At 43.4% G+C, this 18314-nt stretch overlaps 1 protein-coding gene across 12 annotated transcripts in view; it reads right to left on the reverse strand.

Moving 5' to 3' along the window:
• The window catches only part of SBNO1 (strawberry notch homolog 1), a 72471-nt gene that overhangs the window by 48669 nt on the left and 5488 nt on the right, over positions 1-18314 (reverse strand). For 4 of the 12 annotated variants that reach the window (XM_024256856.3, XM_063712290.1, XM_063712291.1 and 1 more), the window contains 4 exons: positions 9426-9557; positions 8331-8435; positions 5537-5849; positions 1258-1358 (listed from right to left, as the gene is read on the reverse strand). In XM_024256856.3, coding sequence (XP_024112624.2) covers positions 1258-1358; positions 5537-5849; positions 8331-8435; positions 9426-9557 — 651 coding nt within the window. The remainder of the gene's footprint in view (positions 1-1257; positions 1359-5536; positions 5850-8330; positions 8436-9425; positions 9558-18314) is intronic. The other 8 variants (XM_063712292.1, XM_024256857.3, XM_063712289.1 and 5 more) reach the window with 3 other exon arrangements.

Below are 18314 nucleotides of genomic sequence, written 5' to 3' on the forward strand. Positions count from 1 at the left end.
AGGCAGAGGTTGCAGTGAGCCAAGATCGCACCACTACACTCCAGCCTGGTCAACAGAGCAAGACTCCATCTCAAAAACAACAACAACAACAACAACAAAAACCTCAATTCAGGACCCTCCATGGAGCCCAGACCTACTATTCCCACTTCTTTCTACAAGCTAAGCTTCCTGGCTTATTTTCACCAAAGCACATAGTCACTACCTCTTCTGTGCCTATTAATCCTTTAGCGCCCTTCCTAATATCCAACCTCAAAGTCTCGCCATACTCAAAACCCAAGCTCCATTATTCCTCCTCCATAAAGTCCACCAGGCCACTAGAGTTCATGAAGGTCACCTCTTCCTCCAAATTCTTAACCTTTATTGTGAGTAGCACATTGCATACCGTTTGATGTACTTTCCATTATTACTACTTAATCCAGATGGTTGTCAAATTTTTTTTACTGAAGGGAGAATCATGTAATAAATATACCTCTTGTAGAAACCTACTACATATTAACAATGTTATACATGGAGAATTTATTAAATAAATGTATGGAATCAATGGATCCAAAGCATACAGCATTTTCAAAATGTTAAGAATTATAACCAGGCTGGGTGCAGTAGCTCACGCCTGTAATCTCAGCACTTTCGGAGGCCGAGGCAGGCTGATTATCTGAGGTCAGGAGTTCGAGACCAGCCTGGCCAACATGGTGAAACCCCATTTCTACCAAAAATACAAAAATTAGCCAGGCGTGGTGGCACATGCCTGTAATCTCAGCTACTTGAGAGGCTGAGGTGGGAGAATCACTTGAACCCGGGAGGCGGAGGTTACAGTGAGCCAAGATAGCACCACTGCACTCCAGCCTGGGTGACAGAGTGAGACTCTGTCTCTAAAAAAAGAATTACTCATAACCAGACCATTATATGATCTGTCAGTGCCTTATGAGCTTTCAAGTTCGGTCCTAAAATGAACAGAGTTATTAAATACTTTTCGTTAACCCCACATTGTCTTTTTTTCTGCTCAGATGAGATTTTTAACAGTAAGATATCAGTACTGCATGTTAGTGCCACACTCCATCAAATCTGCAAGTTTTAACCACCCTGGTTAGTTATCTGTATTATTCCAGCAAGGTTGAAGTGCATCCATTAATTTACATGCCTGTATAGCTTCTTCCCAATCCAAAAACAGCTTTCTGAAGGTTGTTCCATATAGAACACTTTTAGTTGAGTACACTCTCATACTACACAAAAATAAAGACACGGTTATTTGAAACTCACCATGGTTGGGGAAAAACTCCTCATCTTCATGTCGTTTATCCACATTCTAGCTCCTTCTTTATTAGAAGACTCTTTCTTTACTGTACCATTGCTTACATCAGCTGAGGAGGAAGAAGTCAAATTACATTTAGAAGAAAATTCTGAACTTATTTTCCTGTTATTTAAAAATCCAGAAGTTTAAGGCTGGTGCGGTGGCTCACGCCTGTAATCCCAGCATTTTTGGGATACCAAGGCGGGTGGATTACAAGGTCAGGAGTTCAAGACCAGCCTGGCCAAGACTGTGAAACCCCGTCTCTACTAAAATTACAGAAACAAGCTGGGCGTGGTGGCGGGCGCCTGTAATCCCAGCTACTCGGGAGACTGAGGCAGAGAATTGCTTGAACCTGGGAGGTGGAGGTTGAAATGAGCCGAGATTGCGCCACTGCACTTCAGCCTGGGTGACAGAACAAGACTTTGTCTAAAAAAATAAAAATATAAAACCCAGAAGTTTACACATTTCAAAACCCAAAGAATGTCAATCTGCCTATAACTAATTTATTTTTATTTATTTATTTATTTTTGGAGTTTCACTCTTGTTGCCCAGGATGGAGTGCACTGGCGCAATCTCAGCTGACTGCAACCTCCTCCTCCCGAGTTCAAGCGATTCTCCTGCCTCAGACCCCCAAGTAGCTGGGATTACAGGAATGTGCCACCATGCCCGCCTAATTTTCTATTTTTTTTTTTTAAGTAGAAATGGGGTTTCTCCATGTTGGTCAGGCTGGTCTTGAACTCCCAACCTCAGGTGATCTGCCCACTTTGGCATCCCAAAGTGCTGGGATTACAGGCATGAGCCATCGCACCTGGCCTCTATTACTAATTTAAATTAAGCACAGGCATGAAAACATGCAAACCCATGTGTCTTTATCGAAGTAAAGAATTAACTTTAGAAAACAAGTAACTCAAAAGGAACGTGTGCAAGGGAAGCTTGAAAATTATTTATCTGAAAGATACCCAAAAGCCAGTATTACTTTGAGACACTTCATTTGACTCATTAAAAATAAACAAGGCCGGCGCAGTGGCTCACGCCTGTAATCCCAGCACTTTGGGAGGCTGAGGAGGCCCTGTCTCTACTAAAAATACAAAATTAGCCAGGCATGGTGGCACAGGCTCATAATCCCAGCTACTCGGGAGGCTGAGGCAGAGAACTGCTTGAACCCAGGAGGCGGAGGTTGCAGTGAGCTGAGATTGCATCATTGAATTCCAGCCTGGGCAACAAGAGCAAAACTCTGTCTCAAAAAAAAAAATTAATTAATTAATTAATTAAAATAAAAAAATAAATAAAATAAAATTAGCCGGGCATGGTGGCAGGCGCCTGTAGTCGCAGCTACTAGGGAGGCTGAGGCAGGAGAATGGCATGAAACCAGGAGGCGGAGCCTGCACTGAGCCAAGATCGTGCCACTGCACTCCAGCCTGGGCGACAGAGCAAGACTCTGTCTCAAAAAAGAAAAAAAACAAAAAAACCCAAAACCTGGGGTTATCGCCCAAACAGAATCAATTTCATGTGATCTGGTGGTACTTACTAATTTTCAAGGCAAAATAATTATTTCTAGAAGAAGAAAAATCAATTTGGGAACTCCTCACTTCCTCCTGCTCCCAGAGTAAAGATCTAAACAACGAACTTTCTTCTATACCACTGGTTTTCAAACTCTTTTAAGTATAGCAATAAAATCTCAGAATCCACTTATCAATCAGCAGAGCTGCTTGACCGAATAGGGGTGGGAGGTATCCAGTCCAGAACCCCTGGAACCACCCTTCAGCCTCCAAGAATCCCTGAAGTCCTCACAGTACCTGGAATTCTTGAGATAGAGGTGTGGAAATCACTGCCTTTAGGGAAGAGAGTGCTAACACCAGGAGAGCTGATCAGCATTTCATCTATTCTAGCAAAAGATGAAGAGTATTTGGGAGGGCTATCACTTGGACTCCAAAACGAGTACAACTAATTAAAGTATTAACAGGCCAGGTGCTCACGCCTGTAATCCCAGAACTTTGGGAGGCCGAGGTGGGCTGATCACTTGAGGTCAGGAGTTCAAGACCAGCATGGCCAACACGGTGAAACCCCGTCTCTACTAAAAATAGCCGGGCTTGGTGGCTCATGCCTGTAATCCCAGCTATTTGGGAGGCTGAAGCAGGAGAATCACTTGAATTCAAGAGGCAGGGGTTGCAGGGAGCCGAGATCGCGCCATTGCACTCCAGCCTGGGCGATGGAATGAGACTCCATCTCACAAAAAAAAAATAAATAAAAATAAAGTATTAACAAAACAAGGAAACTAGAACAGAGATGATATTTGGGGGCATGGTTTTATTATAACTGTGAAAGAGCCAGTGATCAGCTCCTAGTTTTAAGACAGAGAAAAAGTGACAGGTTAGAACCCAAAGGGGCAACAACCAACAGATAAGGAGAACATGCAACACCTTGCTTTCTGCTTTCTGCAGTTTCATATTTTCAACGTTTTTCCCCTTCAGTAAAAAGAGGACCATCTCCTACAACAAAAAACTTTGCTTGTCTTCAGCATTCACTTACCATCTTTTTTTTTTTTTGAGATGGAGTCTTGCTCTGTCGCCCAGGCTGGAGTGCAGTGGCGCCATCTCAGCTCGCTGCAACCTCTGCCTCCTGGGTTCAAGCAATTCCCTGCCTCAGCCTCCCAAGTAGCTGGAATTACAGGCGCCCATCATCATGCCCGGCTAATTTTCATATTTTTAGTAGAGGTGGGGTTTCACCATCTTGGCCAGGCTAGTCTTGAACTCCTGACCTCGTGATCCACCCACCTCGGGCTCCAAATGTGCTGGGATTACAGGCATGAGCCACCACGCCCAGCCCATCTTTGTTTCTTAGTCCTGATCTAGCTTGACAGTTTCTCAGGCTTCCATACAAGGATAGTCTTGCTGTGCAGCCTTATAAATGTCTGCATTTGTCTTTTAAAAATCACTACCTTAAATGTGGGAGAATTTACTGTACTAGATATCTTGTTCAGTCAGCTCCAAATCCATCCTGTTTTCTGTTTTGTTCTCTAAATTCTTCCCTCACGATGGCATACATCCACTCCTTTAAGTTATGATGGCATATGCTGATGTGAGGAGTACAATGCTCAGAAAGCCACTCATATAAGAAGCAGGCTTCCTCATTAAATCCAAAGACCGTAACGAGAAGCATCTTCCACCAACTGTCGACCATCCCCAAGTCCCTCGCGAGTGATTCCAGAAACTGCCCTGCACCTCAGCCAGGTCAAGGTCACAGTGCTGCACTCCACGGCAGAAAATGGAATCAGTCCTAAGACAGTTAAAATGATTTCTCAACTTGCATCTCACTGCCAGGTTGCAGTCAGTTCAGGACAATGACCTTGAGAGGAAAACCAAAAAACAAAAACCAAAAACCAAAAAACTACAGCCACAAGGACACAATGGTATAGACCCAAACATAAAAACCAGCTGATCTGAAAATTTTAATTACATCTGTCACTTAAGACAAAGTTCTACATCTTCCTATAAACACTTACCGCCCATTCTTTTAGAATGCTCTTAGCCCTCTATTTCATAAAAACACAAGCAGGCCAGGCATGGTACTCACGCCTGTAATCCCAACAACACTTTGCAAGGCTAAGGTGGGCAGACTGCCCGAGCTCAGGAGTTCGAGACCAGCCTGGCCAACATAGTGAAACCCCGTCTCTATTAAAAATACAAAAATTAACTGGGTGTGGTGGCACGCGCCTGTAATTCCAGCTACTTGGAAGGCTGAGGCAGGAGAATCGCCTGAACCCAGGAGATGAAAGCTGCAGTGAGCGGAGATCGCACCACTGCACTCCAGTCTGGGTGACAGACTGAAAATCCGTCTCAAAAAAAGAAAAAAGAAATGCAGAATTGTGGGCTCTACTGAGAATCAGATTCTGCTTTCAAACAAGATCCATAGATGAGTCATAGGTAAATAGCTAAGATGTGCTGATTTGTAAAGGATTAAGAAAAATGTTAACTGACTACCTATAATATATAAAATTGGTAAGATTTCATGTTGCTAATGTAGCTACCTGATAATCCCAGAAATTACATTTCAAAGCTAAACAACCTACCCAAGGCATCTAAACTTTTGCTTCCCTTAAATTGTGTTAAAGACTGTAAAGTAGACAAAATAATGCAGATAACACCCTTTTATGGCCAGTTCTTTAAAAACCCAAGCAAATCGTTTAAAAAAACATGCTGACATAGCTTACCAGAGAGAGAAAGTTGATACTATTGAAAACAGACTTACTAGCTGCTGTTGCTACTGGCTGAGCAATATTAGCAGGAGGCTTTAGTTTCATCAGTTCATTAAGACTATTATTTTTCAGTAGATCCTTCAGCTGAACTTGGTCTTTTGAAGGTGCAGAGGTCATGGCATTTCGTACTGTTGGTGCTGAGACTGACGGGCGTGTGCTTGCAGTAGTCTGGATAAACTTAGTTAAAGTGATGGTTTGCCTGTTGGTTGTTACAGGTGGTGTTTTAGTCATTACAATTGTAGATCCCAAGGGTGGAAGATGATTTATTTGATTCAGCACAAATGTTGTAGTAGATGGAGGCTGCTGCTAGATAGAAAACAAAAAAACACACCACTGAAAAATGCTTTATTCTCTAATGAAGCTTATATCCACAAACCTGGAAGGACGACTAAAAATCTAAAATGCACTTTTATCATTGTTTTTTTTTTTTTCTTTGAAACACAGTCTCATTCTGTCACCCAGGCTGAAGTGTGATCATAGCTCACTGCAGCCTTGCCCAACTGGGCTCAAGTGATTCTTGCACCTCACCTCTCAAGTAGCTGGGACTACAGGTACACACCACCATGCCCGGCAAATTTTTTTTAGAGATAAGAGTCTCACTATGTTGCTCAGGTTGGTCTCAAACTCCTGGGCTCATGCCATTCTCCCACCTCAACCTCCCAAAGTGCTGGGATTACAGGCGTGAGCCACTGTGCCCAGCCTTGCCTAAATATTAGTACTTCATTTCTGATTTGATTAGCTACAAATTACCAAGTTAAACGGACAACTTTGATGAAAAGAAGGTATAGTTGTAATATAACCCTTTCTATAACTGTCAGGGATGGCAAGCATAAAATGGAACTATCCCACACAAACCAAAAATAACAGGACTAAGCCAGGCACAGTGGTGTGCACCTGCATTTCCAGCTAATTGGGAGGGTGACACGAGGTTCACTTGATTTTAAGACCAGCCTTGGCAAAATAGCAAGGCCCCTCCCACCCCAACCTCCCCAAAAGACTAGTAACAGAAAGTTTCTAATGCCTTCATTGATGACATTTTCACTTTTTTCCTCCTCAACACTATTTGCTATTTCTCCACGACTCCTTATTAATAATGAGTCTTTAATAAAGAGTCTACTATTGGCCAGGCGCGGCGGCTCACGCCTGTAATCCCAGCACTTTCGGAGGCCAAGGTGGGCGGATCACGAGGTCAGGAGATCGAGACCATCCTGGCTAACATGATGAAAACCCGTCTCTTCTAAAAATACAAAAAATTAGCCGGGCGTGGTGGCGGACGCCTGTAGTCCCAGCTACTCCGGACGCTGAGGCAGGAGAATGGCCTGAACCCGGGAGGCAGAGGTTGCAGTGAGCCGAGATCGCGCCACTGCACTCCAGCCTGGGCGACAGAGCAAGACTCTGTCTCAAAATAATAATAATTAAAAAAAAAAATACATAAAATAAACTCTACTATTTACAACTTTTTTTCAGTATTTTGACTTGTCATGAACAAACGTGTTATATATCTTCACATACAAATCTGTTTTAAAAAATATCTTTGTGGGGCTGGGAGTGGTGGCTCACACCTGTAATCCCAGCACTTTGGGACGCTGAGATGGGCACATTACCTGAGGTCAGGAGCTCAAGACTAGCCTGGCCAACATGGTAAAACCCTGTCTCTACACTAAAGATACAAAAATTAGCCAGGCATGGTGGTGGGCGCCTATAGTCCCGGCTGCTCGGGAGGCTAAGGCAGAAGAATTGCTTGAACCCAGGAGGCAGAGGTTGCAGTGAGCTGAGATGGTGCCACTGCACTCCAGCCTGGGCGACAAAACAAGTCTCCGTCTCAAAAAAAAAAAAAAAAAAAAAAAAAAGAAAGAAACAAGAATGAAAGAAATGTGTCGCAAAGTAGGAGGTAAGGGTAGGATATTGGGAAAGTGGCAAAAAGCAGAACTAGAGAGAGAAAACTATTTCACACTAAAAAGTTTTTTATTTTTTATTAATTATCCTTTTTTTTTTCTGAGACAGAGTCTTGCTCTGTCACCCAGGCTGGAGTGCAGTGGCCCCATCTCGGCTCACTGCAAGCTCTACCTCCCGGGTACATGCCATTCTCCTGCCTCAGCCTCCCGAGTAGCTGGGACTACAGGCGCCTGCCACCACAGCCGGCTAATTTTTTTGTATTTTTAGTAGAGACGGGGTTTCACCATGTTAGCCAGGATGGTCTCGTCTCGATATCCTGACCTCGTGATCCACCCTCCCCGGCCTCCAGAAGTGTTGAGATTACAGGCGTGAGCCACCATGCCCGGCCTCTTTTTAAATGTTTTTTGAGATGAAGTCTCGCTCTGTCGCCCAGGCTGGAGTGCAGTGGCTTGGTCTCTGCTCACTGCAACCTCCTCCACTTCCTGGGTTCAAGAGATTCTCCTGCCTCAGCCTCCCAAGTATCTATGACTATAGGCGTGCACCACCACACCAAGCTAATTTTTGTATTTTTAATAGAGAGAGAGATGGAGTTTCACCATGTTGGCCAGGCTGGTCTTGAACTCCTGACCTCAAGTGATCCACCCACCTTGGCCTCCCAAAGTGCCAGGATTACAGGCATGAGCCACTGTGCCCAGCCCATTTCTTCTTTTACAGAGATGGGGTCTTGCCATTTTGCTCAAGCTGGTCTTGAATTCCTCGGCTCAAGCAATCCTCCTACCTCAGCCTCTCAAAGTGCTGAGATTACAGGTGCGAACCGCCACACCTGGCCATGTTTTCTCACTACAGTTCTAAACTATTTTAGAAGTAACGACAAATCTAAATCATTCTTACCCTCACATTTAATAGTGCTGGAGTAGGTACAGTCTCTGGTTCTTGTTTAACAGGAACTCCTGCTTCGGTCTCCAAACCTAGTTCTAATGCACTAAATGGCACTGACTGGAGAGAAAACAACATCAGACCAAAAATAAAGGACAGCAGTAAATTCTGTTTCAAGGACAAGATTTGCATTTACTAAAAAATATCAAGCTTAACATTCAAACTGACGTGAAATCACTAACAGCAGATATAATGTAACAATCTTTGCAAGCACAAGATTTCCACAAAACTGTACTAACAATTCCTTTTTTAAAACATTTTTGTAGGCCGGGCGTGGTGGCTCATGAGGTCAGGAGTTTGAGACCAGCTTGGCCAACATGGTGAAACCCCATCTCTACTAAAGTACAAAAATTAGCTGGGTTTGGCCAGGCGCGGTGGCTCACGCCTGTAATCCTAGCACTCTGGGAGGCGGAGGCAGGTGGATCACAAGGTCAGGAGTTCGAGACCAGCCTGAACAACATGGTGAAACCCCATCTCTACTAAAAATACAAAAATTAGCCAGGCGTGGTGGCCCATGCCTGTAATCCCAACTACTCAGGAGGCTGAGGCAAGAGAATTTTGAACCCAGGAGGCAGAGGTTGCAGTGAGCCGAGATTGCACCACTGCACTCCAGCCTGGGTGACAGAGCAAGACTCCATCTCAAAAAAAAAAAAAAAAAAAAAAAATTAACGCATGTATTTAAAATTAAAGCTTCACATGTATATTTAAAATTGGGTTAAGCTTGGCTCGCACCTATAATCCCAACACTTTGGGAGGCCGAGGTGGGCAATCGCTTGAGCTCAGGAGTTCAAGACCAGCCTGGGCAACATGGCAAACCCTGTCTCTACGAAAAAGACAAAAAATTAGCGGGATGTGGTGGCACGTGCCTATAGTCCCAGCTACTTGGGGGGCTGAGGCAGAAGGATGGCTTGAGCCTGGGAGGTTGAGGCTTCGGTAAGCCATGACTGCACCACTGCACCCCAGCCTGGGCCACAGAGTGAGACTATCTTAAAAAAAAAAAATACTGTAAGCGGAAATCACTAACAAAGAGAGGCTTTGGAAAACTCTTACCTGCTGAACTGACGGGGTAGGCATTGGAGTTGCAAGCCCTGCATCTCCACCATCAATATCAAAGAGGTCATTCGGACTAATTCCACTCTCACTCAGAGCAGCAAGCAGTAAATCTTGCCCTGGTTCCACCATCTTTAAAATGAAATATTAAATATTAACATAAAAAACAAAAAGTGACAAATATTAACTCCCCTCTAAATATAAACAATTCAACAATCTCTACTAGACCCATTCATTCAATATTAATGAAGAACCTGCCATGTGTCAGGAAAAGAGGATAAAAGAGAAATAGTCTTGGATCCCAAGCTCACTCTAAAATAGAAAGGATAGAGAAGTACATAAATAATAGCACAAGTACACGTCTACAAAAGGCTATGGGAACAGAGAAGGAAATAATGAACTTTGTGGAAGCAGAGATGTTATAAAAATGACAATGCAGCAGAGCATCAGGGAATCATCAGGTGGACAAGGATCCTCTGGACTACGCATTCAAAACATGGAGGCATGAAAGAATTTGATACACTTTAAAAACTATGGCTGGAGGCCAGGTACAGTGGCCCACACCTGTAATCCCAGCACGCTGGGAGGCAAAGCCAGCTGGATCACCTGAGTTCAGAAGTCTGAGACCAGCTCGGCCAAAATGGTGAAACCTTGCCTCTACTAAAAATACAAAAATTAGCCACATGTGGTGGCGGGTGCCTGTAATCCCAGCTTCTCTGGAGGCTGAGGCAGGAAAAACCACTTGAACCAAGAAGTGGAGGTTGCAGTGAGCCAAGATTGTGCCACTGCACTCCAGCCTGGGTGACAGAGCGAGACTCCATCTCAAAAAAAAAAAAAAAGAAAAGAAAACCTCTAGAGTTAATTCAACAAGGGTATGGAAGCTCAGAACAGACGTATGGGGCTCAGGCAGGAAATGGCAAGAGATGAAGGTATCACCTACAGCCTTGTACACCATGCTGGAGAGTTCACTTGCTCCTGTGGGAAACAGGGATTACTAACAAGTTTTCCAATTGAGGACTACTTGACACAGCAGATTTGTGATTTAGAAAGATTACTTGTCTGGGCACTGTGGCTCAAGTCTGTAATCCCAGCACCAAAGTGGAGGTGCAGGAGGTTAGTTTGAGGCCAGGAGTTCAAGACCTGCCTAGAGACCCCATATCTACAAAAAAATTTTTTTAATTAGCCAAGTGTGGTGGTGCATGCCTGTAGTCCCAGCTACTTGGGAGGATCGCTTGAGCCCAGGAGTTGGAGACTGCAGGGAGCTGTGATTGCACCACTACACTCCAGCCTGGGCTACAGAGTAAGACCCCCAACTCAACTCAGTAAAGAAAGAAAAAAATTGAAGGATTACTCAACAGCAATGTGGAAACAAACTAAGAGGGAGCAGAAGACCAGGAGCAGAAAGACATCTTGGGAAACTGACATAACTGACCAGGAGAGAGATGTATTATAACTGTATGGGGCAGAGAGAAAGAAGGGGAAATGGAATCCAAGATACGTAGGGAGCTAAATCCAACAGATTTAGCTTAAATAAAAACTCAGAATGGAAGCGAGAATATGAAGCACGCCAGAGAAAAAGTATGAGCTGATGAATGGTTAGAGTCAGGCCAAGAGAAAATAAAAAATAAACGTTGAGCCCGGAAGACCTGAAGTTCTATGGAGTTTGCCGGGGTGGGAGGCTAAAGCCAATTTAAAGCAAGTAGACAGATTTTAGTTTGGAGGTTTTTCCAACTATAATCTCACGGGCCAGACTATTCTGCTGCCATGGATTTTTACCCATTTTATAGGGGGGAAAAAGAGATTTCTAAATTTTAACTTTTCTCATTAATTTCTCTGAAATAACTGATTTACATATACAAACATACTTATGAAAAATCTGTACTCTTCTCAGAAAACTAATTTCATGTTACATAAATATACTAATTTTCAGCTAGTCTATTTGTTCTCAGACTGTGATAAAACTGTCAGTGTTTCATGATGTCCTACAAAAATGGCATTAGCCAAGAGCACGATGAGCATGACTACGCAGTTTCGCTCTTGTTGCCCAAGGTGGAGTACAATGGCGCGGTCTCGGTTCAAGGCAACCCCTGTCTCCCCGGCTGATGCTCCTGCCTCACCCTCCCAAGGAGCGCCCACCAACACACCTGGTTAATTTTTGTATTTAGTAGAGACAGTGTTTCACAATGTTGGCCAGGCTGGTCTCAAACTCCTGACCTCAGGTGAACCACCCACCTTGGCCTTCCAAAGTGCTGGGATTACAGGCTGTGAGCCACTGTGCCCGGCCTGAGCATGACTTCTAGCATGTAAGAACTGTTTCAGATGAAAGCATTTAACAAAGAAATCCTCTACTGTGTCTATGTCACCTACGTTTGTGTATCATTTAGACAGATGTTCTAATGGAAACATGAGTGAGTTTAAGGTGAAAACCAGATACCCAGAATGAAACAGAGGGCAGACCACTGTGTAGAAGGGTGAGAGAAAAAACAGACACCCCAAAGGAGATTTTTGGAGACGGAGTCTCGCTCTGTCGCCCAGGCTGGAGTGCAGTGGCGCGATCTCGGCTCACCACAACCTCCACCTTCCAGGTTCAAGCAATTCTCCTGCCTCAGCCTCCCCAGTAGCTGGGACTACAGCCGCCTGCCACCACGCCTGGCTATTTTTTTGTATTTTAGTAGAGACGGGGTTTCACCCTGTTGCCCAGGCTGGTCTCAAACTCCTGGGCTCAGGCAATCCGCCTGCCTCAGCCTCCCATAGTGCTAGGATTATAGATGTGCACCACCACGCCCAGCCTCCCAAAGGAGATTTCTCCAGAATTTTCCAGAAAAAGGAAAAGCAACCTGAGGAAGAAAACCATTTTGGGCAGGGAGTGAGGAAGGAAGGAAACAAGCCTAGCACCGTGTTAAATTCTTCATAAACATTACCATACTCAAGCCCAAAACAACCCTGAGTGAGATAGGTAACATAATTTGAGCTGAAACTGAGGGTCAGAAAACTTAAATCATCTACCGAAGTTCACTCACGCAGGACGTGGCAGAAGATTAGAAACTAGATGGTTCAAACTCCCAAAGTCCATGAAGTTTTCTTTCCAATAAGTAGGTAAAGTTGATGTTGGTAAACTACGATGTTTCATTATTTTATTTCAGAATAAACGCCAGATTGAGATTAAAATTGGAGGGGGAATAAAGTATTAGACACCAAGATATAAATAACATGAAGGAACTGAATGACAGAGGAAACAGGAGAAATGTCCCAATATAGATTTCAAATAAAGTTGTTTGATGACTTTTGATTAAAAAAAAAGACCAAGTTAACTAATTTTTCAAATATAGACGTATTTGACCATACTTTTACAAATTACCCTACTGCATAATACGAAAAAGTACCTAGAGCTCTAAATCAATGCTTTTAACATTTTAAATCCATAAAATACTTCATTAAGACCAAAATAGGGTCTTGGCCCACCGGCTACAGATAATCTTGACCCAAATTAATAGAACTCAGGAGACTATCAAAATGTCATCTCTTTAAAATAAATACTGGAAATGATTTATTTACATTTGAAACAGAAGTACATTGTTTTAATCCAGTGACTTCCAAAACTACAGACCACAGAGCCCCTGCAGGCCACGGGATCCATCAGTCCATGAGCTATACACCAAGCCCCATCTAATAATATTCAAAAGTGTAGAGATGCCATTAATCAATGAAATGCATATTCACTGCAAAGTATTATTCAGTTCATGAGAGCTTTCTGAAATATGTTTTCTTAACATGAGCATTTAAGTACAAAAAAATTTTACTGAGAAACTTTTTGATGTTCATGTAAGAAAGATAGCAATGGTTATAAATAACATTATCAGTGACCAGCTTAGAACTCACTCATAGGAATCACAATTTGACTTAGCCATTCCACAATGTATACTTGTATATACTAAAACCTATTATACACCATATAGACAATTTTTACTGTCAATTAAAATAAGTAACAATTTAAGACCCTCTAATCTGATGAATGACCTGGGAATAACAATGTCTGTAAAAGACATTGTCTTTTACAAGCTACTAATGAAAGAGATTTTAATCCTAATATATATCTTACACATAAATGGAATACTAGGGATAATTTCTCAGCCAAACGGACACAAATTCTCTATTTGTTCTTTTTTTGCAGGGTGAAGGAGGGAAAGGGGATAGAGAGAGAACATCTATCCCATTCTCTAACTCCATTAGGCAAAACCCTTAGTATGTAATCATATTTCTATTCAGAAACTATTATAGACTCACAGAATTTTGGTGCTCAAGCTGAGAGAGCCCTTAAAAACTTGTATCAGCCAATCTCCTCCTCATTTTACAAATAAGATCTGTTCATAGGAGGAAAAACATTTTCACTTTGAAGCCACAAAGCACCATATAAATGCTAAATACTGTTAGGTACAAGAGAACTGTGTTAGTGTGTCTACAAAGGAATTCATAGACCTCAGATGACATTTACCATGGAGCAGCCTAACAAACCCAAGTTACTAACCACGGAAGGTCTCTCTCTCAAACAATGGACAAAAAAAGAGTTCAATTTTTATCATAAACACATTTGAAAGCTGGGTGCAGTGACTCACACCTATAATCCCAGCACTTTGGGAGGCTAAGGAAGGAGGATCACTTCAGCCCATAAGTTTGAAACCAGCCTGGGCAACAAAGGGAGACCCTATTTCTTTTTCTTTTTTTGAGACAAAGTCTTGCTCTGTCGCCCAGGCTGGAGTGCAGTGGCGCGATCTCAGCTCACTGCACCCTCCGCCTCCCAGGTTCAAGCAATTCTCCTGCCTCAGCCTCCCAAGTGGCTGAAACTACAGGCCCACGCCACCTCACCCAGCTAATTTTTGTATTTTAATAGAGACAGGGTTTCACCACGTTGGCCAGGATGGTCTCGATCTACTGATCTCGTGATCCGCCCGCCTGGGCCTCCCAAAGTGCTGGGATTACAGGCATAAGCCACCATGCCCAGCTGAGACCCTGTTTCTTAAAAATAAAAATAAAAAATTATAAAAATAAAAAAAAGCTGGGCGCGGTGGCTCCCCTGAGGTCATGAGTTTGAGACCATCCTGGCCAACGTGGTAAAACCCTGTCTCCTCTAAAAATACAAAAAATAGCTGGGCATAGTGGTGGGCACCTGTAATCCCAGCTTCTCAGGAGGCTGAGGCAGGAGAATCGCTTGAACCCGGGAGGCGGAGGTTGCAGTGAGCCAAGATCGCAGCACTGCACTCCAGCCTGGGCGACAGAGCGAGACTCCATCTCCAACAAAAAATAAAAACAAACCTCAAAAAATTAGCTGGGTGCAGTGACATGCGCCTGTGGTCCCAGCTACTTGGAAGGCTGAGGCAAGAGGATCCCTTGAGCCTAGTAGGTCGAAGCCGCAGTGAGGCATGTTCATGGCACTGCTTTCCAGGCTGGGTGACAGAGGGAGACCCTGTCCCAAAAAATGAAAAATAAACAAATGCATTTGAAAACATGACCTATTTCAAAACAGTATGCCTACGAAAACTTCTATGATAAGTAAGACACAAAGACACAGCAGTAGAGAAAAACTAAGAGCTAGTTTTGGCAGGAAGAGAATACTGAGAAATGATAGCCAACCAGAAGAATGGAAGGATATAGTTCCCATTCAGAATACCAACAGAGAAAGTTACCAAGGGGGACAAGGTTCCTCTTGCTCAGACCTAAAACCAATCTCTACAGCTCTGAGCAGACATGAGAGATATGTCCACAACAGCAGTAGCACACCACAGTGGCTGAGGAGATTATGGAGTCAGACAAAATACCTAGGTTCAAATACTGGCTGCACTGCCCACTAGTAGTATGATATGGTCAAGTGACAACCTCTCTGACTCAGTTTCCTCATCTTAAAATAATACAAATAGAACTTCCTTCATAGGATTGCTGTGTGAAGTAAATGTGATACTACCTGGAGTAAATGTTAGCTACTAGCTAGCTACTATCATTTTTATATGTATTAGTATTTCCTCCAAAAAAGATGTTTACTCCCACATCACTGATTCAGCACTTTATTCCCCAGAATACAAACTTTGTTAGCAATCCATTAAATAATTAACTTTCATACTAGTCTTTGGGTTTTTTTGTTTGTTTTTTTGAGATGGAGTCTCGTTCTGTCACCCAAGCTGGAGTGCAATGGCACGATCTCAGCTCACTGCAACCTTGAATCCGCCCCCGCCGGGTTCAAGCGATTCTCCTGCCTCAGACTCCAGAGTAGCTGGTATTACAGGCACGTGCCCCGACACTCAGCTAATTTATTTGTATTTTTAGTAGACACGGGGTTTTACCATGTTGGCAAGGCTGGTCTCAAACTCCTGACCTCAAGTGATCCATCCGCCTTGGCCTCCCACAGTGTTGGGATTACAGGCGTGAGCCACCGTGCCCTGCCCATATTAATTATATATACTAGTCCCTTTTTATCTAAAAGTGTTACTGCTACACATCCAACTTGACCAATCAGTTACTAAATTTAGAATAAACTGGTGGACATTTTTAAATGTGCACGGATACTATCACTTAGCAAATATCTTCACCTTAGCTAATAACAAAAAGGATTTTTTTCTGCTTAGAGTGCTAAGCATGTCTGATTCGAGATTCAGCTTTATCTGTGTTTTTATGCAGCTGTGATATGACTGACATTTAGTTTAAGAATTTTAAGATAATGATCCAGTTAGAGATACAGTTCATCAACAAATATTAAGTGTCTACTGTGTGCAGTAAACACGTAAGAACATCAGGAGAAACAGCAATTACAAAGAAGTTAGTTTACAAGAATTTCCTTTACCTAAAAGAATGTAATCTGGGCTGAGCACGGTGGCTCATGCCTGTAATTCCAGCACTCTGGGAGGCGGAGGCAGGCAGATCACTCGAGGTCAGGAGTTCGAGACCTGACCAGCCTGGTCAACATGGTGAAACCCCATCTCTACTAAAAATACAAAAATTAGCCGGGCATGGTGGCGCGCCTGTAATCCCAGCTACTCCAGAGGCTGAGGCAGGAGAATCACCGGAACCCAGTGGGTGAATGTTACAGTGAGCCACGACTGCACCACTGCACTCCAGCCTGGGCGACAGAGTGGGACTCCGTCTCAAAACAACAAACAGCCAGGCATGGTGGCTCACACCTGTAACCCTAGCACCTTGGTAGGCTGAGGCAGGCGGATCACGAGGTCAACAGATTGAGATCATCCTGGCCAACATGATGAAACCCCATCTCTACTAAAAATACAAAAACTAGCTGGGCATGGTGGCGGGTGCCTGTAGTCCCAGCTACTCGGGAGGCTGAGGCAGGAGAATACCTTGAACCCGGAAAGTGGAGGTTACAGTGAGCCGAGGTCGTGCCACTGCACTCCAACCTGGCAAAAGAGGAGACTCCATCTCAAAAACAAACAAAAGAACAACAACAAAGAATGCAGTCTGTACTTTTCAACACCTACCCTTCATAGGACCTTGCTTGGTAAAGTACCCCCCACTGCAAAACCTATAGGAAGAAGATATTTACAAAGGAATGTGCAAATTATATACAAAGCCACAAAAGTCCTTTACAAAAGTAATACACAAATAATTGAGTTGGGGGGAATTAAACAACTTTCTTGATTATCACTAGTCAAATTCAGATGGTCAATTGTCTTGATTCTCACTACAGGCTGAGTTTCCTGTATCTGAAACTTGGAACCAGAAGTGACTCAGGGTTTTTTGGATTTTGGATACCTGTACATACATAATGAGATATCTTAGAGACTGGACCCAAGTCTAAACACAAAATACACTTATGTTTCATATACACCTGATACACATAGCCTGAAGATAATTTTATACAGTACCTTAACATGTGCATGAAACAAAGTTTTGACTGCATTTTGGACTGTGATCACTCACATGAGGTCAAGAGTGGAATTTCCCACTTGTGGCATCATGTCAGTGCTGAAAGTTTCAGATTTTGAACATTTCAGATTTTGAATCTTCAGATTAGGGACACTCAACCTATATATGGGTGGGTTTTTTTCTTTTAACCTTCAAGATAACCCATGAGTATCAAATGCTACCCACTATCCCTTTGTCACAGTTAATAAACTAAGGCTTAGAAAAATGAAATACAGGCCGGGCGCAGTAGCTCACGCCTGTAATCCCAGCACTTTGGGAGGCCGAGGCGGATGGATCACGAGGTCAGCAGATCGAGACCACAGTGAAACCCTGTCTCTACTAAAAATACAAAAAAAATTAGCCGGGCGCGGTGACAGACGCCTGTAGTCGCAGCTACTCGGGAGGCTGAGGCAGGAGAATGGCGTGAACCCGGGAGGTGGAGCTTGCAGTGAGCCGAGATCGCGCCACTGCACTCCAGCCTGGGCGACAGAACGAGACTCCGTCTCAAAAAAAAAAAAAAAAAAAAAAAAGGAAAAACGAAATACAACTACAACAAAGTAACAACAAAGTTGAGCTTGGAATAGAAAACAAATTCAGAAGGTCCGACACCACGTCACTCCAAGATCCTGTACTCCCAACCCTGTTCCAGTACTTTTCAAACTACTGATCACAACACATTAGCAGGTTGTCAAATCAATTTAGTGTATCAGGTTTTTTTTGTTTTGTTTTGTTTTTTGAGATGGAGTCTTGCTCTGTCATCCAGGCTGGAGTGCAGAGGCGAGATCTTGGCTCACTGGAAGCTCTGCCTCCCAGGTTCAAGCGATTCTCCTGCCTCAGCCTCCCGAGTAGCTGGAACTACAGGCGCCCGCCACCACACCTGGCTAATTTTTTTGTACTTTTAGTACAGACAGGGTTTCACCGTGTTAGCCAGGATGGTCTCCATCTCCCCGTGATCAGCCTGCCTCGGACTCCCAAAGTGCTGGG

This window comes from Pongo abelii, chromosome 10, assembly GCF_028885655.2.
Source record: "Pongo abelii isolate AG06213 chromosome 10, NHGRI_mPonAbe1-v2.0_pri, whole genome shotgun sequence".
NCBI lineage: Eukaryota > Metazoa > Chordata > Mammalia > Primates > Hominidae > Pongo > Pongo abelii.